This window comes from Trichoderma camerunense (assembly GCF_050948025.1).
Source record: "Trichoderma camerunense strain CBS 138272 chromosome Unknown V8C40scaffold_23, whole genome shotgun sequence".
In the NCBI taxonomy this organism is placed as follows: Eukaryota; Fungi; Ascomycota; class Sordariomycetes; order Hypocreales; family Hypocreaceae; genus Trichoderma; species Trichoderma camerunense.
The window spans coordinates 79,512-103,744 of record NW_028145347.1 but is presented as its reverse complement, the minus strand read 5'-3'; the positions used below and the strand labels follow the sequence as shown (position 1 = coordinate 103,744).

At 45.8% G+C, this 24,233-nt stretch overlaps 8 protein-coding genes across 8 annotated transcripts; 5 read left to right on the top strand and 3 right to left on the bottom strand.

Annotated features, from left to right (window-relative positions):
- Positions 1 to 61: 61 nt before the first annotated feature.
- V8C40DRAFT_283396 (uncharacterized protein) lies at positions 62 to 1,594 on the top strand (the record flags this gene model as incomplete). Its single annotated transcript, XM_083221939.1, has 2 exons — positions 62 to 379; positions 425 to 1,594. 2 exons carry the CDS (start codon positions 62 to 64, stop codon positions 1,592 to 1,594), a joined length of 1,488 nt encoding a protein of 495 aa, XP_083068207.1.
- A 1,522-nt stretch (positions 1,595 to 3,116) lies between these two features.
- Positions 3,117 to 5,258, top strand: V8C40DRAFT_256826 (cytochrome P450). The gene is made up of 9 exons (XM_083218347.1): positions 3,117 to 3,141; positions 3,218 to 3,681; positions 3,749 to 3,855; positions 3,911 to 4,070; positions 4,121 to 4,233; positions 4,313 to 4,496; positions 4,569 to 4,727; positions 4,792 to 4,981; positions 5,037 to 5,258. The coding sequence occupies exons 2-9, from the start codon at positions 3,340 to 3,342 to the stop codon at positions 5,147 to 5,149; spliced, it is 1,368 nt and encodes a 455-aa protein (XP_083068206.1). The 5' UTR covers positions 3,117 to 3,141; positions 3,218 to 3,339; the 3' UTR covers positions 5,150 to 5,258.
- V8C40DRAFT_256825 (phosphotransferase family protein) lies at positions 5,167 to 6,819 on the bottom strand. Its single transcript, XM_083218346.1, has one exon. It carries the CDS (start codon positions 6,639 to 6,641, stop codon positions 5,457 to 5,459), a length of 1,185 nt encoding a protein of 394 aa, XP_083068205.1. The 5' UTR covers positions 6,642 to 6,819; the 3' UTR covers positions 5,167 to 5,456.
- A 332-nt stretch (positions 6,820 to 7,151) lies between these two features.
- Positions 7,152 to 8,270, top strand: V8C40DRAFT_256824 (uncharacterized protein). Its single transcript, XM_083218345.1, has 2 exons — positions 7,152 to 7,927; positions 7,994 to 8,270. Exons 1-2 carry the CDS (start codon positions 7,247 to 7,249, stop codon positions 8,222 to 8,224), a joined length of 912 nt encoding a protein of 303 aa, XP_083068204.1. The 5' UTR covers positions 7,152 to 7,246; the 3' UTR covers positions 8,225 to 8,270.
- Positions 8,271 to 8,532: 262 nt separating this feature from the next.
- V8C40DRAFT_283385 (non-ribosomal peptide synthetase) lies at positions 8,533 to 14,007 on the bottom strand (the record flags this gene model as incomplete). The annotated part of the gene is made up of 3 exons (XM_083221938.1): positions 8,533 to 11,310; positions 11,375 to 11,886; positions 12,000 to 14,007. 3 exons carry the CDS (start codon positions 14,005 to 14,007, stop codon positions 8,533 to 8,535), a joined length of 5,298 nt encoding a protein of 1,765 aa, XP_083068203.1.
- Positions 14,008 to 16,234: 2,227 nt separating this feature from the next.
- On the top strand, positions 16,235 to 16,930 carry V8C40DRAFT_283383 (GroES-like protein; the record flags this gene model as incomplete). Its single annotated transcript, XM_083221937.1, has 1 exon — positions 16,235 to 16,930. Exon 1 carries the CDS (start codon positions 16,292 to 16,294, stop codon positions 16,928 to 16,930), a length of 639 nt encoding a protein of 212 aa, XP_083068202.1. The 5' UTR covers positions 16,235 to 16,291.
- A 113-nt stretch (positions 16,931 to 17,043) lies between these two features.
- V8C40DRAFT_270392 (uncharacterized protein) lies at positions 17,044 to 17,740 on the bottom strand (the record flags this gene model as incomplete). Its single annotated transcript, XM_083220183.1, has 3 exons — positions 17,044 to 17,325; positions 17,379 to 17,546; positions 17,597 to 17,740. The coding sequence occupies 3 exons, from the start codon at positions 17,738 to 17,740 to the stop codon at positions 17,044 to 17,046; spliced, it is 594 nt and encodes a 197-aa protein (XP_083068201.1).
- Positions 17,741 to 21,953: 4,213 nt separating this feature from the next.
- V8C40DRAFT_256821 (Endonuclease/exonuclease/phosphatase) lies at positions 21,954 to 23,387 on the top strand. Its single transcript, XM_083218344.1, has one exon. The coding sequence runs from the start codon at positions 22,347 to 22,349 to the stop codon at positions 23,331 to 23,333; it is 987 nt and encodes a 328-aa protein (XP_083068200.1). The 5' UTR covers positions 21,954 to 22,346; the 3' UTR covers positions 23,334 to 23,387.
- Positions 23,388 to 24,233: the final 846 nt, after the last annotated feature.

The window sequence follows — 24,233 nt, the reverse complement described above, 5'->3', positions numbered from 1 at the left end:
CCACGAAACCTACGGCATCGTTCAAACGCTTTGTATCTGCCTTGTCTAAGTATCAGGCATCATGCCACTACCGGCCATTTATAGAGTTCCTCCTGAGATCTTGGAGCTGATATTCAGTCAATTTTGTCATCACTGCCAAGGCGAATGTCTCAATCCAACTCCAACAAACTGTTCCATTAACGGGGCTGAACAGGCCGATGGCTCTTCTTCCTCGTACTCTCTGGACCGCCACGCACTCTTCTCACTATGTTTGGTCTCCCAGAGGCTCTCTGACATTGCTCAACCGATTCTTTACCACGAATTTGCTCCAGGATATGGAGATTCCGGGAGATCGACAGTATACGCATGGGATAGACGGCTAACATCGTTCATGCGGACTGTAGCAAAACGCCCCGATCTAGGCAGACTTGTCAAAAGAGTTTAGATACACCATTTTCTGACAAAGAATCCCGATGTTGGCGATGCAATGCACGCCCTTGATGAAGCAGCGCGCGGAATGGGCCACGATCTATCGCATGCATGGATGCTGCGAATACAACGTGGCTTCGGCGAAAATCCGATGTGGCTTTCATTTCTTTCGTCTCTTTTAGAGACGGAGAAACTTCTGAAAGAACCTAACTTACAAGGTAGCTTGAAATCGAGGGAAGAATTGACTCCTAAGCAGCGACGATGGCTGGCTGCCGAATTGGTGTCGACGGTCATTGCTCAGCTGCCGAACCTGGATCATCTCAGTCTATGTGTCTTGCCATATAGTCCTGGAGACTGTGCTCCACCCTCCGCTCTAGAAGTTCTTGGTATTTCTAGTTTACGCCTTAAGACTGTCGATATCGCCCTTGATGCCAGCGATATTGATATGGGGCTCAACTTGGAAATCCGGCTGCGCGGTCTACTTCGCTGGTCACAGCAGTTAACGACAATCAATCTCCATAAATGCTCAGCAACATTCAGTCTAGTGCCAATTCTCTCACTACCACGGTTATCAAATATTCGCATGACCGAAAGCAGAATTAGTGAGGCCAGCTTAGAATCACTGCTGACCTCGAGCCAAGATCTTCGTACATTTTCATACGAGGCCGCATATTCTGACAGCTGGAAGGAAAATCTGAATGGGCGCTACCATTTTCAATCCTTTCATGCGATTAATGCTCTAGGAAGGCATCGGGAAACACTGGAATTATTGCACTTGGATCTCCGAGGATGGGACGCTTTACTCGCAACTCGTGGTACACATATCCCGCCATTTCCGAGCCTCAAGCATTTTACGTCACTTCAGCGGTTATTTTTGAGGGTCGATGCAATATTTCTTAACAGCCTGGAATCGTCTAATGACCGCCAGGCGCTAATTAATATTCTGCCGAAAGGCATAGTATCGTTACGTATCGGTGGTTATTTCAGTGAAACTTTCCCGCGTCTAGCAAATGCTTTACTTGGTCTTGCGGATGTCGTAATGTCTCAAAAACACAACGAAGAGCGACAGTTTCTCCACCTGAGTGAGATTCAGTGTGACTTTACACCAATGATGGATAAATGGGGGATAAGCAAAATGTTGGGCGTTGCTGGCATTCGTTTTCTATATGGCGATTCTGGCTCATGAAAGTCGCAGATTGCATCTGGGAAGCCCCCATTTGTATTGTATGAGTTGGTTATTATTATAAACAACGAAAATATGGTGAGGACTATCGTTTCATCTTCAGAAATGCGATGTTGAAGAGAATATTGTGTTCTTATAGGAAGTACTGGTCATAACAGTGCACCCATATTCTTCCAAGTGCGCAACCTTAAGCCATCACGAACAATTTTGGTATTGGTGCTCTACAGCTCATTTCATTTGTACATAGAACTCTTGCCATTCGATATTACCATTGTATATAGGCACTTCCAGCTTCCTTGTCGCAACGCCAACGTAATTCAGGGAAGAGACCGTTTGGCGGCCAGCTGATGGCTATTGGGGCAAATGGAGCCCCACCAAGTTTGAAGGCTAACATTTAATGCTTACCCTCAATACGAATCAACACATCTCCAACTGTCCTCGGAGACCTGCCGATCGAAAGAATATTGTATACAAGCCTAAAAAGTGATTGAGAGAGTGCTTCGCCTATAGTAAAGCAAGTGGTGGACTGGGTTGCCCGTACATATGTCTTTTTGCGAAGATTGTTTGAAGCAAGGTAGGATTGTAGAAATGTGAAGCCTAAGCCGCGGACGCCAGACATATTGCAGTAACACGGTTATGGACCTCAGCTACGGAATACAAGCTTCGTAGAGCACCAAATTACCACCAATAGCGTGGCAACTCTAGCCACACCATCTCCGCGGTATTCTTGGCTTAGCATATACGAGACCATACTTCCATAGATGCTCCAAAACGGCGAAGATTCTTGAGCTAGCGTTTCATTTAATGGCACCTAGAAGATGATGAGATGACGGTCAAACTTTAGTTGAACTTTGGGATATCAATTTAGACATAGTCTTTACAAAATTGGCCTTCTAGAAGAAGTCGGGGAAATTGACGACACTCGTTTTTGTTAGCGAGGTCTCTCTACCAATACAGCAGCCGTTTCGTAAATGCCTTCAAATTTTTCCTTAGATGGTGGCTGTAAGTCATGACTTGGCCTACTGAAACTTTTAGACTAAGATTCGCCAGGGTTGGTAAACCCCTCCACTAGATACAGGCAGAGGAGTGGTTGATTGCAGGGCGATTTATTTTTTCACAAGAAAAAAGGATTGGAATAAATATAATATTATATATTTATAAACAAGAAAAAAAGATATAGCCCTGTATTGAAAGCAGTTCATAGGGAATATAACTAACATGGTATAGTTTGTTATAGTTTGTCAAATCATTTGTAAAGCTCAATGTTCGATTGGATGCTTGCTCGCCGTAAGCGGATTTGGAACAACGTAAAAAGATCCGGTAGACTAGGAGGAAGTCAAACCCTATGATGCGGAGATGGTGGTGAGACTCGCAGAAAGTTTGAACTAAGATGTACATTATAAACAAGTGCCAGGGCAGTGGCATGTTCTTTGCATGCAAATCGTACCATGGTAGAACAACATTTGATGCTATATGTGCGGCATATGCGCATCTCCGCGGTAGGATGGTCGGTCGCCTGTGTGTAGCCTGTGAAGGGGTATGGTAACTGGGTAAGCTTCATTACCCGCCAAATAGGCTACTGGTATATACCAGCATCGCGAGTAATTGAACTGAGCAAAGCAATAGTCTCCGCGGAGAACAGAGCGCAAGTCCTCCCAATGGGCATTGACAGAGCCCTCGTGATATGGCGAAGAATAGACATCAGAATATAATGCGCCGTAGTGTCTGAAGTATAAAAGTGCAAGAGAATGCGCGCGTTCCAAAGAGCCAGAACATTACACATTCCTCCAAATCAACCCATCAGATTCATCCACAGCATGACACTTCCCCAAACGAGATTATTTTCTCGTCAAGCACTACTTCGGAATACCCAAAGCCAACAATTTATCCGAACGATTGCTTCAATGGATACTGATGCACCTAGTTTCCCATTTCGGCGAGCTTCTGGCATGGAGCCACCAGCCGAGTTCGCACGGTTAAGGGCTGCTGATCCAGTATCCAGAGTTAAGCTTTTTGATGGGAGCTTGGCTTGGCTGGTCACCAAATACAAGGACGTAGTTACTGTTGCAACCGATGAAAGGCTCTCCAAGGTAAGGAATGATCATGAAAAGATTACAAGTAATATTCCAAGGTTATTAACGACCGGCTGATTGCTAGATCCGGACACGCCCTGGTTTCCCCGAGTTGGGTGCTGGTGGCAAAGAGGCGGCCAAAGCGAAGCCAACATTCGTTGACATGGACCCTCCGGACCATATGCATCAAAGGCAAGTGTTTCAATACTCCGTATTTTAATGGAAACTAATGTCAACTCCTCGGTAGGAGCATGGTTGAGTCGATATTCTCTGCTGACCATATCAAGGAGCTGCAGCCATATATTCAGAAGACGGTGGATGATCTCCTTGGTTCTCTGAAAGCTAAGGGTTGCGCTGATGGCCCTGTTGATTTGATTAAAGAGTTTGCATTGCCAGTTCCATCATACGTGAGTCAAGCGCATCTAGAACAAATAGCCCACCGTTGACTCTCTGTAAGATTATCTATACCATCCTTGGCGTGCCGTTCCATGATCTCGAATATCTTACCCAGCAGAATGCCATACGAACCAACGGAAGCTCTACGGCGCGCGAGGCATCTGCCGCAAACCAGTGTGTTCTCTCTCTTTCTTTCACTCTCTAGTCAGCAGGCGTGAGGCAGCTTCATTGTGACTGACAATGACAAACCTAGGGGGTTACTCGATTATCTTGCCAAATTAGTGGATCAGAGGATCCAAGAGCCTAAAGATGACCTCATTAGTAAACTCGTTGTGGAACAAGTAAAACCTGGGAACATTGAAAGGGCAGATGCCGTGCAAATAGCTTTTTTGCTACTCGTGGCAGGAAATGCTACTATGGTCAACATGATTGCATTGGTACGAGCCGTCTCACATCTCCCCATTGCATCCCAATTGAGTGTAGCGATTTGTGGCTAATGAAGTTCATAGGGAGTTGTGACTTTGTTCCAGCATCCTGACCAGCTTGCGCAATTGAAAGCTGATCCTTCACTCGCCCCTGCATTTGTGGAAGAGCTATGCCGATATCACACAGCTTCAGCACTGGCGATTAAACGAACAGCCAAAGTTGATATCGAGATTGGCGGCAAGGTATTTGACTTACGAATTAAAGATGCGGATGCTCATGAATGCTGACAATTGACATATAAACTAGCTTATCAAAGCCAATGAGGGCATCATTGCTTCCAATCAATCCGCGAACCGTGACGCCGACATCTTCGCAAATCCAGACGAATTTAATATGAATCGCAAATGGCCTAATGAAGATGCTCTTGGATTTGGATATGGCGACCATCGTTGCATTGCTGAGACTCTCGCAAAAACCGAATTGGCAACCGTCTTCTGTAAGTGTAAAACCACATCGGTGTATGGAAATTATATGCTCATAAGCGTTTATAGCTACACTTTTTAAAGAACTGCCCAATCTTGAGCTTTCAGTGCCAATCAGCAAAATCGACTTTACGCCATTGCATAAAGACGTTGGAATCGAGAATTTGCCAGTGGTTTTCTAAGGTGGAAGTCGTTAGAGCTCAGCATCGAAGCAACAATTCAGACCAGCAACATACTCCACTTAATCATAGACTGTAGTGCTTCACGGTCAGCAATTATACCTACGTGACGGAGTCTATTTAACAGTGATATCCAAGTACTTGACTATCATTACCGATCATTCTACAAGTATCTATGTAGCATTGGTCTTGTATCAGTAAAATCCGAATTCAAAAATGCATCTGTCTAATCCTTGTGGCTGGAAGTAGTCTCAAATACCCAGAGAATCTCTCAAATACCCAATATAATTTCTCAAACACACAGAACCTCTCAAATACCCAGAATCTTCAGCTGGGATTCAAGAGTGGCGCGCCAGCTAGGTACCCTGTCTTCCTTCTGACCCCGTGGGCGCACTTCCACGATTGCACGCAGGTAATTAATTGCTTCTTGCATGGCCCCCTGCATTACTGAGTTTGGTCTTGTCTCCTCTATCAGCGAGCTTAATCCCCGTGCGGCGCAACTTTCTGTAAATAAGGTCTTAAGGCGATCTCTCTCTGCCATGGCTCCTTCAGAGTACTGGCCGTTCCAAAGAAATGCCCCAACAGGATTCCAGCGGGTTGCAGGTACAATGCTGGAGAATTCCCAGTCCAAAATTCCAGTAATAAGACCACTCGCCTCATCGCACATGATGTTTGCAAAATGTAAGTCTTTATGCGCTAAGAAATATCTGGTCTTATTGAGCTCCGGAAACTCAGATAGGATGTCAACAAAAAGATCCAGGCGTGGCAGCATATCTCGCATATCTGCCAATGATGGATGAAGGCGAATTGCATGTTGATAAACACGCACCATCGCGGCGGTGTAATCGGTGTAACATTCGTAGGGGCCAGTAATGTTAAGGGATTGGACTGACTCCGACTCAGGCCAGTATTTGACCACATCAGGCTGCTGCCAGAACGTCTCCTCTACTATAGGTCCCGGGACAACGTTGCCGTCATGGTCAAATTGAAGGCCGGACACACCATCCCAAGAGGCTGCATGCATTTGCTGTATGATATCTACCAACTGATTGATGAGACTGTCAAGCAGCTGTGGCGGGAGTCGATCATAAATCTCGCTAACCGCGACACCGGGGAGTCGCTGCAGAAGAGTGAATTCGTGACCCAGTGGATTGTTGGTGCTGGCATCATAACGTATGACTTTGGCTACAGGCAATTGAGTATTTTGCTGCAGCCAAGTCATCGTTGCGACTTCGTTGACGGTCTTGATGCGGGGTAGGTGATGGCCGGAGATGCGCAGGATAAGTTCAACACAATCCTTGTTGGACCGTGAAAGCATCGGAAAAGCGGCATCTGCCACTTCGGTCGCGAAAGAAACGACATAAATCGAATGATACTCCGCTGTGGTAGACAAAGCGGATACCGACTGCGGCGGCGGTAGGTCGAGGAATGCAAAAAGAGCCCGTATGGTGTCCTCCGATATGGTCAGCGGAAGATGGTCTTTGGGAGAGCCCATAACTGCACGAACGCGATGGACACTCTCTCAGTTTTGCGCAGCTCAATGATCACGAAAACGAAATAGAAAGACGCGAAGCAGGGATGAGTTGCTCAAGTTGCTAACGTACTGGCAAAAGATCAGCAGAGTCTTTAGGTTGACTTCTCCTCGCTTCAAAATAGCTGAGAGGAGCCAGCATCTCCCCGCTTTTCAGTTAGATTCGATGCCAACCAACGCGTTCATCGTCACTGCCTATGACAGTGTGGTCTCTTTGGTGCCGGTTTCACGTATCGTATCTTCTTACGGGATATACCTAAGCCGATCCTATTTGCTCCTTTGGATTTTATTTTTCTCTTTTCCCTCATTTTTTCTTTATTCTTCTTCTTCTTCTTCTTTTTTTTAATTTTTTTTTTTTAAAAAAAATGCGTGCAGTCATAGGGGTTGCCCTGAATAACCTCGCCGTCTTGGCTGCAGCCAGCTATGCTCACAGCAAATTTGATTGGGCGAGCATCAGCCCTTCTAAAGATCTCATCTATCATGACTGCTTTGATGGCTTTAAATGCGCCCGTCTAATCGCCCCATTGGATTCTAAGAATGATAGCGACTTGCGAACTGCCGTTATTGCCATGATCAAGTTACCAGCCGTCGTATCGGACGATGATAGGGCATTTGCAGGCTCCGTCTTCACTAACCCGGGCGGCCCTGGAGGAGCAGGCGTTGGTTTCATGCTAAGAGCCGGGAAAGGTTTACGAGATGTCCTCGACAAGCCCGGCCTTCGCCACTACGAAATCGTTTCATTTGACCCTCGTGGTATTGGCAATAGTTGGCCTCGCGCTAACTGCTTCGTACATGACACGCTGCGCAGTGATGCCATCTCCTTAGAGCTGCGAGGCCGGGGACCTCTCGACGGCCGTGGAGGCACCAACGTTCCTTATATCCTTGCGATCCAAAAGGCTATCGGTCTCCGATGCCAGGATGTAGAAGCGAATGGCATCAACGGCGGTCAGATTATGGCTTACATGGGGACGCCTAATGTTGCCCGCGACATGGTTCACATGGTGGACAAGATTGCAGAACTCCAGGCCCGCGATGCCAGCTATCAAAAGAGCGGCGGCGATAATGGAGAAGACCCTGCAGAACTAAAACGAGAAAAAAACAAAAGAGACGACGATGTTCCTCGATTGCAGTATATCGGCTACTCCTACGGCACAGTCCTCGGAATCTACTTTGCGTCCTTGTTTCCAGGTCGCGTTGGAAAAATTGCTCTCGACGGCGTGGTTGATGTTAATGATTACTCTTCGGGGCCTGTAGGTGACAATTGAGCGCTATTGGGCTTGAAACTAATTCATTGAGGTTCTCTAATGTTGCTTTAGGGCTGGATGACCAACCTTGTAGATACAGATGAAATTGCCGACCAATTTTTCAGTGGATGCCACGAAGTTGGCCGCAAGATCTGCGCCCTCTCCCGCAATGGCGATAAGTCAGACGCCTCCATTATATCCCGTAACTCCTCTCAGCGCCGCGCGTGCTATGACTGCCCAACACCCTGGAGCGGGCCTTATCATCACAGAGGGGCTTGGACACGGTACTATGGGCACCAGTGATAGTGTATGTCTGCACAGTTATGTGGCCGATTATTTTGACACTGGCGTTGTGCCGGCCGGTGAGGTTACGTGTATACCAGATTGCGGTCCTTGGGATATGGACTGTGATACTTTTGGGGTCGAAATTATGCTTGATAATAACCATGGCTATGGTAGAGGCCCTTTAGCATTTTAAATTAATCTTCACACAGATGTATATGTCCAGTAAGAGAAAGAGGATGCATCGCTTCTGCATCCTAGATGTAAAGGCTAAAGCTCGAATAATCCACAAATCAACAGGAACTTTTGATGACATAGCTCTTCATGCATTAAAGCCTCTCTCGCCTTCTCCATGGAGCGTTCATATTACGCGGTCCTTTCAAGACACGTGGAGAGATCCAACTCTGGTCACTGGTGTTATTCGTTACAAGATTGACGAGGTATGCCTTCACCTGTGTTGGCATCCCAGCCATCCCCGCGGAGTCGATCCACTGGGTGAAGTCGACTTTGGGAAAGCTCCCACCGTGTTGCCTCTCTAAATACAATCCAAGTTGATCCAAACGTACCCAGTCGTTCTCTGCGCCACAATGGTTTCGGTATTGCACTTGTGTTCTTCGAAGACCTTCTCTGCTCAGCGCGTCGACTGCGATGTCTTGAGCCACTTCGTCGATCCCCACAAACTGTAGCCATCTATCTACAGCTGGCATTCGAGGCACGCTCCTCAATCTTTCTGCAAAGTTCAGAATATTGTGCATAACATCGAGTTGGGGCGCATCAGGTCCAACAACATAGCTTGGTCTGTGTATGGTGACAGGTAACTTGGAAGAGACATGCGCATTTTCAAGATATTTCTCTGATGCCCACTTCGACGCAACATAACCATTTGCATTCGCTTGAGGTTTGGGTACAAGAAGTGACTCTTCGTATAGCTCACGAGTTCCAAGCTGAGCAACGCCAGCGGTTGAGACGAAATGGAAATGTGGCAGTGGCCTATCGGCAGAGTATTGTATGGCCATCCGTACAAGTGCTTTGGTCGAAAGAACATTGGCTGTACGAAGAGTCAGATAACCTCGAAGAAATGAGACGTCAGCGCCATTGTGAATGATCGCAGAAACTTTGGAAAAGATGTGCCTTGCAGTATCCTCGTTAAGGCCCAGATCTGGGTCTCTCAGATCACCAGGGTGAACTAAGACCTTTGGAGAGTCAATCAAGAGTTTTGAAGGATTTCGAACAGCGATACAGTGCACTGTTTCAACCACGCTGTCGTCAAGAAGCTTCTGCAGGATGTGTCTGCCAAGAAATCCAGTTGCCCCAGTCAGCGCCACTGTAATTCCACCAGAGGTCTCATCAATAGGAACATGTTCTTTGAGGCCTGCCATGAGACTTGGGCTTATCTCTTTGAATGCTACTTCGTCTTGCCAGTTGATATCGGCGATAGATTGATGGAAAATATCGCTTTCAGTAACCAAGGTGTCTAAGAGCATCGACATCCCCTCCAGTGTACTCGCTTCGAACAACTTGGCTAATGGAAGGAGAACATCAAATTCTTTATGAACCTCGTTCTGTATACGTATAAGAAGCAGTGAGTTTCCACCAACCAGAAAGAAATCAGAGTCAAATCCAATATCGTCCTCTGTCACGATACCGACGAGTACAGAAACCCAGATTTGCTTCATTTTATCTCTGGTAGAAGTCTTCGTTGGTCGTTCTCTAGAATGCTCGCGGGGACTTTCAACAAGTATGGTAGCCATTTTCCCCATAGTGCTGGCTTCGAATAAGTTCACCAAGGGGATGTTTTGACCAATTTGCTCATGAATCTTGTTTTGAACTTTGATCAGCAGCAATGAATTACCGCCTACAAGGAAGAAGTCAGAATTTTCATCGAGGGCCTGTCCGGCGATGAGATCCCCCAAGGCGTCTCTCCATATTTCTTCAATGTCACGCAAAAACTGTGTATTTGTATTTTGTCGCGGGGAGGGTATTGCTTTAGAGGTCTCTGCTGTCTTCTTTAGCGGTGACTTGGAGAGAAGTTTTCGATCAACCTTTCCATGATGGTTTAGAGGCATGGATGGCAAAGATACCACCATTGACGGACGCATGTATTGAGGTAAAGCGAGATTAGAGATCATGTTTCGAAGCATGCTGTCGATAACGGGACCATTTGTGCCATACTTCTGCTGGATTTCTGTTGCAAGGACAACATGTGCAACGAGGAAAGCAGAAGCAGCGTCCTTGTTGTTTTGGTACCGAATATGAGCAATAGCCTCAAGAATATCTCCTTTGCCGACAGCAAGCATTGCTGCTTCAACCTCTCGTAACTCAAACCGCTGGCCTCTCAATTTGACCTGCGTGTCGCCATTCATACGACCCAGTGCAACAAAGACGCCATCTTCTCTCATATAACCACGATCACCACTAAGATGAGCATGAGGCCATCCATTTGCGATGGCCCGACTGCTAGCAAGTTTGTCCTGAGGAAATTTAGTTGCTGTAAGCTCCGGCTGGTTGATATAGCCGGAAGCAACACCGGCTCCTCCAATGACGATCTGGCCCGGGACACCTGCGGGAAGCGGATGGTTGTCTCCATCCATGATGTATACACTGTAATTAGGCAAGACCTTACCAATTGGTATGGGGGAGAGAGCTATATTGGGGTCCCGATACGGAACTTCGTAGGCATGCGGGACAATTGTCTCTGCTGGGCCGTAAGCATTCATGAATCGCAGGTCCGGCTTGTCTACTGCTTTTAGCCTCTCAACAAGGATGCTGCTAATTTCTTCACCAGCAGATATGTGCCATTCCCATGCAGACTCGCGAAGCTGATACAGGTCTCCATACTGCAGCCAAGACGTAGCCTCTGAGGGTACTGCAAGCGTAAGTGAGATCATTTGCGAAGCAATAAGGTTGGTAAGTGCAATAGGATCTTTTCGAGCATCCTTTCCAGCGACGACAACAGTTCCACCGGTAGCAAGCCCAAGCAGAGATTGCCACCAAGAAACATCAAAGCTTAGGGCGATTTGCTGGAGGACGGTCTGAGGCTTCATTGGGAAAATTGCAAGGAATCCCTTGATGGTGTTTGTTACCATTCGATGAGGTAGAGAAATTCCCTGTCTTGCAGTCAGTACCTGATGCTTGGATGAAACAATTTCTTGACATTGAAAAAGTTATTACCTTTGGTGTACCCGTAGAACCGCTGGTGTATAGTACAATCGCCTCATCCGCAGGTCCCGCGTTGTAGAAATTGGAGGCAACCGCTTTCCCGCTATCACTAATTGTGGCAACATTGATGACTGGCGTAGCTTGTGCAACATCTATATCCTTGTAAAGCAACTGAGTCGCATCGTGGACTAGAATAGCGGCGAGATTGGCGTCTTCAATAATTGATTTGAGGCGTCCAGTACCTTGAGTGACTTCCAGAGGAACATAACTTGCGCCAAACCGCCAAATCCCGAGCATGGAGCATATCCAATCCACAGTCGGATCTTGGAGAACTCCAATTCGAGATCGATTGGAGATGCCCAAGGTAGAAAGTGCGTGGGCAATTTGAGTGGACTTTTCCATCATGTCGGCATAAGAGAGCATGCCGCCATATGTATCCTTGAGTGCGACATGATTAACTAGTCTAGCAGAGATGGTGTCTAGGTATCCAATGAGAGGCCCAAGTTCAGTGTCAAGGCTCAGCCCTACATTTCAATAAATTAGCAACAATAATATGGTACAATTAAATGTTTCATGGAGGATGAAGAAGAAGAACTTGTCCAGTATAAAAGCTTGCTGCTATCAGGCTCGGACTTACCTTGGCCTAGCTTGATTGCGCTATGAACCGCGAGTTCATTAAACATTTGTGGTTGTCGCCCAGGGAGATTTATATCATTAGTGAAAGCTTCTACAAGGTTTATGAAACAATCCAACAGGATTTGCGCTTCATGCTCCGAGTACAGCTCCTTTTGAACCATGATAGCTATCCATGGGTCGCCAGCTGGTGGGTCAATAATTGCCAACATGATGTCGTACATGGTTTCTCCGATCTCATAATCTCTATTTTCTATGATTCCATCTCCAAACGACCTATTTTCTCTGACCGGGATGTAATTGATAAATGCTTGGAAGAGAGGGCTATGGGAGGGGTGTCGGATAGCCCCAACCTCGTCTAGAATGGTGTCAAATGGTACTGCAGAATGGTTCAAGCAAGTCAGACCTTTGGCTTTGTTTTCTTTAAGTAGAGACAGAAACGATTTGGAAAGTTGTGAACGTAGCCGCAGTGGAAACAGGTTCAGGAATATGCCAATACTGCTGTCTGAACCAGGATCGTTATGCCTGTTTGCGCTGGCAACGCCAATACAAATATCCTCGGATTCAGTCAACCTTCCAAGAAGAATTTGAAAGACTGTTACATAAAAATTGAACGGAGATTGTATATATCCTTGTTTTCGAAGTTCTTGGAGTCGAGCAGTAGTGGCGGAGTTTAGGCGTCTCTCTGCTCTTACGTGGCGGTAAGTTGTTCTTGTGGTTGGACGAGATCGAAGTGTGTTTGGTGAGAGGGGTAGAATGGGCAAAATCTCGGGAAGATCCTTGAACTCGTTTTTCCAAAACATAATGTCATCTGCATAATGCCCAGTACGAAGCCGCTCATGCTGTCTATTGGCAAACTCATTCTGTTGGAACGGCGGTGGCAACTGGGCTCCCTCATAGGTTAGCCTAAGGTCGTCAGTTATCGCCATTATGCTCATTCCATCAATATTGATGTGGTGATAGCCGACTATTAAATGATGCCTGATTGGTGACTCGGTGAGAAGAAGGAGTCTTAAGGTTTCACCCTTTGCAAGGTTGTACACATGCTTATTCATAGCGTCGATTTCCGTGCGTACTTGATCTTGAGTCTTGATGATCTTCGTCTCCAAGTATAATGGAGACTCATCCAAGATACCCTGTTTGGGCTGGTGGGAGTCGTCAGTGAAGAATGCAGTCCTCAGCCCCTCATGACGTCTACCCATTTCCCGCACGAGGCCTGAAAGGACCTCGATGTTAAGGTTTGTTGTTATTAGAAATGAAACAGTTCCGTTAAAAAAGGTTGGATCGTCTATAAATTGCGTCATGAACCAAAACCCTGATTGACCAAAAGACATTGGAAGAGTCTTTATGGTTTTTGAGGATGGCGGTGCCACTCGATTCACTTCCTCGCTGATTAGAGTCGGGTCTCTTGCTGACCCCGCAAAGTTATAAGAAACTGGAGAGGGGTTGTCAAGCTTTCGGCCTGAAGCTGGAGTCCCTGCCATATGACTAGGACTATGTTGGATCGGTAGGTCTTGATCACCAGTCTTCGTGATTAAAGATAAACTTTTGTACCCATCCGAACTCCTCAGACGCAAGCACCCTAGTGCGTTCAACTTGTTCGAGCCACCGCAATTTGATCTAATCCGAAAATTAACGAAGTCTGTCCTGTCTCCGTGTCTTTCATGGCTGCCAGTGGACTGAAGTTCGAGGGTTATATGAACTTGGTCCTCACCTCTGGCTACGGTGATGTCGTTTTCGACGAAAAAGTCGTCAAGTTCAAACTTTCGGAGAATTCTTGATCCAGACCATTTCAGAGATGCCTCAGCAACGATCTTGACATATCCAGCAGCTGGAAAGACACCAGGCAGTGATACATTCTGGTCGACAAGCGAGAGAAGTGTTGAGGCTTCAAGTGTATTATGCCAGGTGATTCCTAGACCCAACGGATCGACCCTTGAGACCCCAAGGAGCGGGTGGACAATTTGGACCTGAGTGGATGCCTTGGTATCCAGCGGGAGTAACTTAGACATCTTGGCTCAAGTTAAGCGCACCAACTATGCGAGGTTCAATATAAGACAACTTGACTTATCACTCTGAAACGGTTGACCTACATTGGATATACACTGAGTTCTATTATATAGTCCAAGGCGAACAGGAGATATAAAATCCGAGGGATAGCCTATGCGACGGGCAATATAAGCCCTAATTGAAAACGATTCAGGGTTCCACTAAATCCGAAAGAGTCCGCTTACTATTTCGTATATATGTATACGGAGCTCAGCCCTCCATACCACCCTTGTTCTACATGGTGTCAATAGTCGGATACACTGGACGGTATTTGTCTAAATTCTACTATCTTTTTATAGTGGTGTAACCACTAGCAAGAGTGATTGGGCCTAAATTCGGTACAAGTGTCTTTTGCGATACACCGTAGCATACTCATAGTACTCCTTTGAACTAAATACCTTCCTTACGTCCTTTCAGTTGGTCGCGGAGGGTGGAGCTTACAGGTAGTAATTAGGAGATCTCTACGTAAGCATATCCCAGCTGGCGTGACGAATCACTTCATGTGCCTGACATGAGAGAAAATGAGCTCAGATTTAGCTCAATTCCTTAGCCCCCAAGTACATAATATATTGGCACTTAATCAGTATATTGACCCCTGAGTTACTGTTAAGGATCTATTCAACTACAACCAATAAAACCTCTTCTCTGCTCACCTGATGATGACTGCATGCACTAGCATCATGCTGACAGGTAGGTTACCAATTGTGCGACTTCGCCGATTTGTCACTCTCTCACAATAAGGGCCGAAAACTCCCCAAGTATTTGCAGTAGTAGATATAGATTGAGGGGTATCTATTATCCTTAGGATACAATGTATAGTACTTCAATAGCTACATAGAGATGTTTTCTATCTGGGTGCCAAGTCAGTCCTACTGTAGCAAGCAGAGTGGTTGATCGAACAGGCTTTCAAGTGATACCGCTAGCTACAAGTCTAAAGCAAACAAAAAGGCTACACCAAATAATACTCATGGTGTAGTAAGTGTTATACACATTAGTAAGTCAAAAATACAAGACAACAACTACGATAGAAGAGCCTACCTAGAGAACAAATGCTATCTCAGAAAAGAGCCAAGAATATACAGCCTGCATTCCTTCTTCCGTCGGTTTCACAGAGCGCTGCGGATCATCAGCAGCGCGCTTGAACTGGAAACATTCCCGCGCCACTCATCGCTTGATTCGGAAACGAACGCGAGGTGGATTTTGTTTAATATGCTAAAATATTTCCACCGCAGTTTCGGATGACATTTCGTCAACACACGTGGCAATCGTATACAAGGTCGTGCAGCAAGGGAAGGCTTTACGGCGCGAAGTTATAAAATGACATGTGATTTTCAGCGAGGAGAAAACAATAGGATGCATTTCCGGTCAGATAGGGAGGCGATCATCCGCAGATGGCCGACCAATGTGTCAGCCACTTGAGGCGTGCACACTCATCCCTGTTTAGTTTACCAAGACCCGATCCGTCGGTTGCAATCTCATGGCACTAATGGTATCATATGGCTTGAGATGTTGTCGAATGCAACTAGATTACCAGTGCATTGTTAGTACTATGAGAAAGTATACTATCCATAGATCATAATTTTCAATGCTAGTGTCATGCCTAATGGTGTTATTGTCAACATTTTCTAACTACACCTGTCGAATAACTGCAGTCGGCTTGTCACATATGTCACTTAAAGTTACGTCAGAATGCATCTTTGGCAAATTACATTATTCCTTGATAGGCGAAGGACTCCGAGATCGTACAGTTCAATCTCAAATCTTTAGGGATTGACCAGTTATGTCATCGCTAGAGACAGTAGCTATGTATTATGATCCACTAAACAGAAATGCTTTTCAGAAAGAGCAAACAACTCGAAGAGCAATGAGTAAAACGAACTGGCGGGACATTGTAACATTCACGGTGCGCATTACTCCAACAGCTCCAACAGCCCCAACAGCTCCACTCCAAAACCCATCCATGGATATCCTACCCGGGCGCTATAATCTGGGGCATAACCTACTGTAGGTTCCTACAGATCACTCCACCCAAAAGCTCCAAACGCTCCAAACGCTCCAACAGCCCCAACAAGCCCCAATAGCCCCAAACACCACTAGACTGCGTGTTACACTTAGGCTAGATATTTTCGTCATGTTAAGGAAGGGCAATTCCTTTATGCTGTGCCTATTTCATAAGAAGCGAAGCCTCAGCGAGTATCATGCTTGTCAATATTCACTGACAACTTTATATCCACACTAACTTACATTATGGCCTCCAAGCAAACTGTTTTCCGTTTACAAAGCAGGCAAAGCATTGTCGACCTTACCACATCTACAGAGGAGATACCCAAGGCTGCAGGTTACGAAGTTCTTGTCAAGGTTCGCAGTGTTGCGCTGAACTTTCGAGACTTAGCCATCGCTACTTCTCGGTACCCATTTCCCGTCAAAGACAATGTGATCCCTGTTTCGGATGCAGCTGGGGAAATCGTTGAAATTGGACTTAATGTCCAAGGATTTACTCTAGGCGATTCGGGTATCGTAAACTTCAACCCGCGCAATTTATATGGCCCAATGAAAGATTGGTACGGTGGCCTAGGCGGTCCAGTGGACGGCGTTCTTCGGAATTACTTGCCTATCAACGCGGACTCGGTTATTAAGGTTCCTAAAGAGTCTTCCCTGAAAACTTCACAGTGGGCTGCACTTGTTTGTACCGGCACCACAGCTTGGAACGCTCTTTATGGGAATTTTCCTTTGAAGCCAGGCCAGACTGTACTGTTCCAAGGTAACTATGCGGACCAATATGTTAACAAAGCACTGTACTCAACCAATCTGAACACAGGCACGGGCGGCGTTTCTATCACTGGATTGGTCTTGGCTAAAGCAGCAGGGGTAAAAACAATCATGTAAGGGCTCTTTTACTGACTGATACTAGGTACTGCAGTGTACTAATAACTATTAGTACCATCTGTGCTCAAACACAACCAAAGTCTTGCTTCATCCCTGGTCTATTCTTTGCGCGCTCAAATCCCAAGGTATCTCGCCCATTCCTCCTCACTCCAGGTGCTATTTTGTACAAGCATAGGCATCTGGTTCTTCATAAACGCCAAACTAGAGAGCTGCAGCGAGCCGGCATGCATCTCTAAAATCTTCATGATATCCATGACATCTTGGCGCCTTTTCGCCTCATCTTTCCGTTCTGATGCTGATATTGCCTTCATAGAGATAACATCCTCCCTAGTAGGCCACGGGAGCTCCCATTTCTCTAGCTCGGCTAGGATACGCGACCTAGGCTCAAAACCAGTCTATGTTGTTAGTACGTAATATTCCTTACACAATTCTCTCTAATAATACTTACAACGACTCTGTCGATCAGATCTACCGGTGTGATGACCTTAGTGACAGGACAGCGGTAGGTTACTCCACAAATCCCCTCCATATTTACAGTAAAGGCCGAATCGACAACATGGAGGGCTTTCTTCAGCTCGTGGCGATTCACATTACCACCAAGGAAGATGTCTACATCCTGTGATATGTCAACAATACGTATAGCCTCGTAAAGCGGGATCTACTAACCTTAGTCTGTCGGTACGGTGCGTACTTGTACACTGACAGGCCGCCAACTACCGACACACGTGTCTCTGTAGCTGTTGATCCTAGAGCTATCTTTGCTGTCTCGAGGACAGCTCGTGCCGCATTTTCCAGGGGTTTAGTTGTCATCTTGGGCTTTTTTCTCGAATCAATGGCTTTTACATCAGATGACAGAGAGACTGGTAGCTATTGGTAAGATCTCATGACAGTTTTGATATAACATCAGGACGCTGTTGGGTTAGTCGTTGCTACTTCCTATTTCGAATTTTCAGTTTTTTTTCCATGAACAGAGCAGGAGCAATGGATCGTTCTCTGCCAGGTCATTCCCTGCGATTCTAACGTCTGAAATACCAAACCTCCATACCTGTCCTCACTGTGGCCGTGACTTTAAGCGACCAGAGCATCTGCGGTGTTCAAGTCGAGTGATCCCAGTACACCGTAGTTACAACCATGCTGCGTATAACTTATTTTCTAAAGGCTTAGGTGGGTATAGCAGTAAAGATGTATTCAAAGGAACACTATGGGCCAAATTACAAACTAATGGATAGGCGCAAAACTCACCGGGTAAGAAAATCGGGTATGCCTAGCAATCGCGACTTAGTCCGAGTCATAAGACTGCCACATGTTCAATGCCAAAAGCTACTCGTAAACTCAGTGCGTGAATCGCATGCAATAAAGCACTTGTAAGATTTGAATGACGTTGTAAAGGACCGATTGAAAACAACGCTGATGCGACTGCTTTTGGATCACGCGATGCCAACCGCATATGAGGACCTATATCAATATGAGTTCGCACATATGCCACGGTCAGAAATGCAACAGAAGTGAAAGGAATCGGTCCATGCTCGCTGCTTGGATGTAAATCGGAGCCTGACACGCGCTGCCATATACTGGCCCACGACGAGAGTGCTGAGCTGCTATTTAATTAATACGATTCATCTACTTACCAACCATCATCATATGGCAGAGTAATAGTATCATTTGCTGAGTGACATACTGGATTTCGTGGATTGTTTAATCTCCCAAATTTGATCCAAATAAAAGCTGGCGTTGTAAATATATACGCTGCAAGACTCCGTGGAGTAATATCAGATTGCCAAAAGCGCAAGGCAAGGTTTCCCAACCCGCTGCCCCAGTAGTCACGAGGGACTCAAATGCATCTTTGAAGCTCATCAGATCAGACGGCTTCGCTTGTCGACATGCAGCCCACTCTTGGCCATCTGTAGCTTGCCACTGCTCTACTGAACAGGGGAGTCGAAGGTGAATGTCTCTAGTGAAGATAGATGGTGCTCGATTATATATGATGGTATGAATGTCGAAGAAACAAAAGGCAAGGAAAGAAATCCGGCGTTCGGTCTCGGATAATGCCCATTCATCCCAGGTCTGCTCGATAGAGTGGTTATGTTTCGCGACATCGCATCCTCGCATGTACTGCAGTATGGGCTCATGGAACTCAAATCCTTCGGTAACAACAGAGGCATCGCGGGCCCAAGTCGAATATATCAGGAGGAAAACGAGAGTTTGAGCGGACTGCAATTTCAGAATTCGACTAATATTATCTGAGGAAGAATTGGTTTCAAGCTGAATGCGGGTTATTGTTCAGTCAGTCGCAAAGTAGATAACCGATGCACATACTTGTGAGTCGAATCTGTCGACCTGCAATCTCTCCAAAGCCACAGCTCTAGCCGCTTTGTATAACTTCCTGGATGTATGTTCTTTTAATGCCTGCACTGCGCCGAGTGCGGCTATAGTAAGAATGAGCTCAGGAATGTAGTTCCCTAGATGAAAGGTAGGAAAGTGTATGACTGGGAAGTGGCGAGATAATCCTATACGCCAGGCTTCCATATATCTCATGAGCGTGCGGAGCGATGGGAGGAGTGAAATCATTGGCGATGTTTCCGAATGGACGGAGACCCTCTTCAAGAACCTTGATATCGTTGTCGGTAAATTCGAGAGCGGTAAGCTTACAGGCTCCAGCAAGTCCAAAGTCTATTATATTTTTTTTAGCCAGTTCATAAGATACGTCACAGCTTGCTCAAAGATAATATTCAGTCTTGAACAGTATCCTCAACAGACGGAGATTGCAAGCTCTTAAGGTTGTTCTATACCATGTGGATGTAAATGTCTGCTAAAAGGCAAAGGTCCGACAATGTTGTGCTCAAAATCGTTATGAGTATTGCTATTTTCACCGTAGTATATTGCTATTTTCACCGTAGTACTTTACACTACAAACTAGAGTTACCCCCTTGATTGTAATTACTACACCTGCACACCGAAATACAGTGCAGTACATTGGGAAGAGAGATCACCATTAGTAATCCGGGCTAATTCTTCCAAAAATTGTATTTCGGGCTCCTAATGTTAATGTAAACCCTTCTTACTGACTGGCTTGTCTTCTTCGATCTGGGTGGCCGGGATGACCTTAATGAATTCCCCTTAGATTGGGCCTCGGAGTCGGTCTCGGAGTTGATCTCGAAGGCAGCGGCAGCTATTGCGGCCAGCCTTGTATGACAGCTCTGACGATAGAGCTAGATCGATGGTATCCTCGCCGGGGAGGGAATCTATTGCGATATTGAACTTGTGATGTTGACGGTCTTGTCTGATGTTGCAAAATGTACTACATGGCGAGCCAGGGCGCCGTACTGTAACTGGGTGTAGATTGATGGGATCGGTGGTGTATGTGTATTAATTTTAGTACTGACACGGACCACTACGGTGAAAATAGCAATATGCTACGGTGAAAATAGCAATACTCATCGTTATTACCTTGGACAATTGCTCCCAATGGTGGACTTTCTGGTACTACTGCAGAATCGCAACATATGTTGAGGGAAATGAGAGAAGTAACAAGCTCCGGCGGCAATTCTATGCCTTCAACAAATTCTTCGAGACCATCCAGGGGATCAATGAAAGTAAAATCACCGTATGCAACTACTCTCAGATCAGCTTCATGAATTCACATCGGGCGCACAAATTGGACGTTCAACCTTCGGGAGCTCCTGTTGTGTCATTACTTGGAACTATTGATGATCTTGATATTTGTGTATCTGTCATCGAAGGTTGTAGAGGGGTTGGTCTAGGGAGTGTAGCTGTGGAAGATTCGCCGGCATGATTGTTATTTGGCTCGAGAGGGGCCAGGTGAGTGAGTTTCTCGTGCAGGCGCAACAAGTCTGTACGCGAAAATGCAGTTCCACAGAAGCAAACGAATGGTTTTCATTGGTATCTATGGCTCTTTAAATCAGTTCATATGTCTACTTATCAGGGTCAAGCCTTTGTGTACGTGTCCGGCAATGACGCCGCGTCTCTCTGCTGGGTTTGTGAAGTTTTCAGCCTACAAGTCTGCATTCCCTACGTGTATATTTTGGACGGCAATTATACATTGTAAAAATTTAAGCTACTGCTCAGTATGTTGTACCAGGCTACGGGTAACTAATTCAATATTTATATCACTCTGAATTGGAGATCGGGGTTTACTCCTATAAATTCTCCAAGATTGTAATGGGGTCATTTCCAGGAAGAGGAAGTTGGTGGACTAGCAAGTAACCTGTTGGAGGTGGTGGGAGCGAGCACCAGCAGCGCAGAAAGTGGGTTAGCTGATAGATGTGGAAAATGCCTTACAAATCGAACAGGCGATGTAGGTAGTTAACAATTTGCGCTGTAGCCGTCTAAAGGGTGTATCTTTAGATAGCTAGGAAGACGAATATTCTGTCTAGTATTATAGAGACACTATCGTTTTTAGAAACCATAGTTTTATCTAGCCAAAATTTATTCTGGGTGCCTAGGCAGTGTTATCGTCTACGGCTACTATTTCCTTAAAAACACTGACTATTCTGAGAGCTATGATGGTCGCAACCGTGCTAAGCATATAAAAGAGGAATTTTAACGAGATAGATGAATACAACCTGCTAACATATGTAGAGAAGATAAAAGATGATGAACGGATGTAATCGAAGTGTAACCAGATGCAAAAAGAAGCTCTTAGCCAATAAGCCAATAAAGCTGATAGTGAGATCTCTGCGATAAAGGTAAAACAGGAGGAACATCTAGAAAGGGCGAGGGCCAAACATTAATACCATATTGCAAGCATATCCGCCAAGTTCTCTCTCTCAGAGCGTTATGCACCTGGAGTAGCTGAGACGCAACATATTTGACCACTCTATCGCCACGCTCATGTGAGAATAGCCCCTCTGGCCACCATTCCTTAGTGCCACTTAATTATCTTCTGGCCTCTAGTTTACTTCGGGACAATGTAACTCAACTATAATAATAGTTCTTTACCTATCCACCTATACCTTACACACCCATACCCCCACCGAAGATATGGATTCAGAACCATGTGTGTCCTCAGCACGGTGAACAAACACTACCAGTTGCGTGTCTATATTCGATCTGTTCCTCCCAATACATATGCCGCCCGTTGGCACCACGATTGGTTCGTCAATATAATCGGTCTTAGTCTACGACTATGGGCCTAGGTGACGGTGAGGCCTGAAGCCATAAAAGTATAAGATCATATCACGTGTCCAGGTGGAGGCATTTAGTTGAGGCGAAAGATATAAAGTTTTCTAAGTTCCTACAAGAATGCTGTGGTAACGGCGATACGTGCATACCCCCCACCTTATTTAAACTTAAGCAGAGATGCTGGAAAAACATCTTCCTCTTCATTTTATCAACAATGTTACATACGAACAGAGGAATATTAAAGCTGCCTTTCTAACAGGCCAAGAATTTCACGATGGTGATACAGCGAATATCGCGCATCCTTAGCACTTTCAGCCCCTACGCTCGACGTTGGGTACCCACTCCTCTAGGTCTTCCAACAGTCAATCAGAATCTCACAAGCCTCTGCTTATCGACTTGGAATATCGACGCCTTCTCGCCGCGGCCAGTCGCTCGTGCGTCTGCCATTATAGGTCGTCTTTTGACAGACCCCTCAGCTACAGGCGACATTATATTTCTGCAAGAGGTTAGCCGGGAGGTCCGTGACTACCTGTTATACGATGATCGCATACGGGCCGGGTTTTTCATTACCGATGCCGAAGACGAGATTGCCTTTAACGCCGTACCATTTGCGACTATGACATTACTGTCTAAAGCCTGCTTTACATCTTTTACTCCCAAGAATGATATAATAGTTACTTCCATGGATGCTTCTCCTGTTGCTCGATTCAAGTTCCCAAGCCAGTACGGAAGAGATGCGCTTTGTACAGACGTTATCCTACCACGGCCTAAATCAATTTTACCTACACAACAACGCTGGCAACACCTACGACTTATCAACGTACATCTTGACTCTTTAGCGTCGACATTGCATTATCGAAAAGAGCAGATGCGGATTGTGGGGAATATACTGTGCCCGACTGATGATCAGAAGGAGAATGGGCAGCGAAGTTTAGGGCTTATTGCCGGAGACTTTAATGCTATTAGCCAAGATGATCAGGAGCTTGTGGCAAAGAACGGCTTAGTAGATGCATGGGTTCGGTTGTATGGTAATAATACAGCCAAGTCTGGTGGGTGGACTTGGGGGTATGAGAAGCGGCAAAACAACTTGATGCCAAGGAGGCTGGACAGAGTTGCAATGACAGAGGGCCTAGAGCCTATAGACATGTATACAACCTATCCTGGAGTTATAGTAATTCCTAAGCCAGGAAAGGAGAGAGATAGCGAGGTTCGGTGGAGTGACCACGCAGGACTGAACTGCTCCTTTCGGATAGGTTGCTAGGTAGTTTCTAGAAGCCCATAAAACTAGAGTAGATGCTCAATTTTTCTATACTGCTAACAGTCTTCGTTACGAGCTTTAGAGACTATTTTATGAGCGAGTGATAGTTGCGCAAGCAGAGACCCTTCGTAAAGCCCCTTCAGATGTAAACAAACCTGATTTCGATCTTAGAACAGAATGCTAAATGGTCGAAGTTTTTTAAAATCCACTTATCCACCCCACCACCTTGGTCCGATTCTGCTCACAGAGCAGCAGATTTCTCTATCTGCGAAGAGCTGACTTGAAGCGAATACTCCTCCCTACACGCAGAAAGAAGTGGGCGATGCGTTCCGCTCACTCAAGGCACCGAAAACCTAATCATCGGCTACAAGTCGCCGCCATCAACTTGGTTCGGATGCATGCAATCGCTTCAGATGATCCAGCGTTCCACTTGTGCCAAAGTTCGCCCAAGATTGGCGAGCAGATTGTTTCTCCACAGCCATCTACTCAGTATTACACCACACCCAAGCTTATGCGCTAACTAAATGTTCCCGTGTCGATGCTGTCAAACTGTTGCGTCTGGCATACTTGGCGTCCTGGAAAGTCTTATCCTAGTTCAATATAAAAAGCCAAGGATTCCAATCTATATCACCACCATGAAAGCACACATGTCTTTCAATAAGGACGTCGGTGTTATTGAGCAAGATCTCGAGTTCTCGGATAAGCAGACCAGTATGTGTAAGGCATACCATTAAATATGAAGAAAGAACGTGGACCCAAAGACAATCATCGAAGCAAGGCTCCAACCCGCTCCGCTCTAACCGGAATCCCCATCTTTTCTCCCTGACGATCGATTATTCGTAAGATTAAGAGTTCAGATCAAGCTAAAGGACCCTAGAGAAAGGTTGTGGTCTCAATCTCAGC

Excerpts from the sequence above, each read along its gene's own strand:
- V8C40DRAFT_256826 (XM_083218347.1), top strand. The coding sequence starts at position 3,340 with ATGCGCGCGTTCCAAAGAGCCAGAACATTACACATTCCTCCAAATCAA. Across the intron at positions 4,234-4,312 it reads GAGGCATCTGCCGCAAACCA|GGGGTTACTCGATTATCTTG; the intron begins GTGTGTTCTCTC and ends TGACAAACCTAG. Across the intron at positions 4,497-4,568 it reads TGGTCAACATGATTGCATTG|GGAGTTGTGACTTTGTTCCA; the intron begins GTACGAGCCGTC and ends TGAAGTTCATAG.
- V8C40DRAFT_256825 (XM_083218346.1), bottom strand. The coding sequence starts at position 6,641 with ATGGGCTCTCCCAAAGACCATCTTCCGCTGACCATATCGGAGGACACC.
- V8C40DRAFT_256824 (XM_083218345.1), top strand. The coding sequence starts at position 7,247 with ATGATCAAGTTACCAGCCGTCGTATCGGACGATGATAGGGCATTTGCA. Across the intron at positions 7,928-7,993 it reads ATGATTACTCTTCGGGGCCT|GGCTGGATGACCAACCTTGT; the intron begins GTAGGTGACAAT and ends ATGTTGCTTTAG.
- V8C40DRAFT_256821 (XM_083218344.1), top strand. The coding sequence starts at position 22,347 with ATGGTGATACAGCGAATATCGCGCATCCTTAGCACTTTCAGCCCCTAC.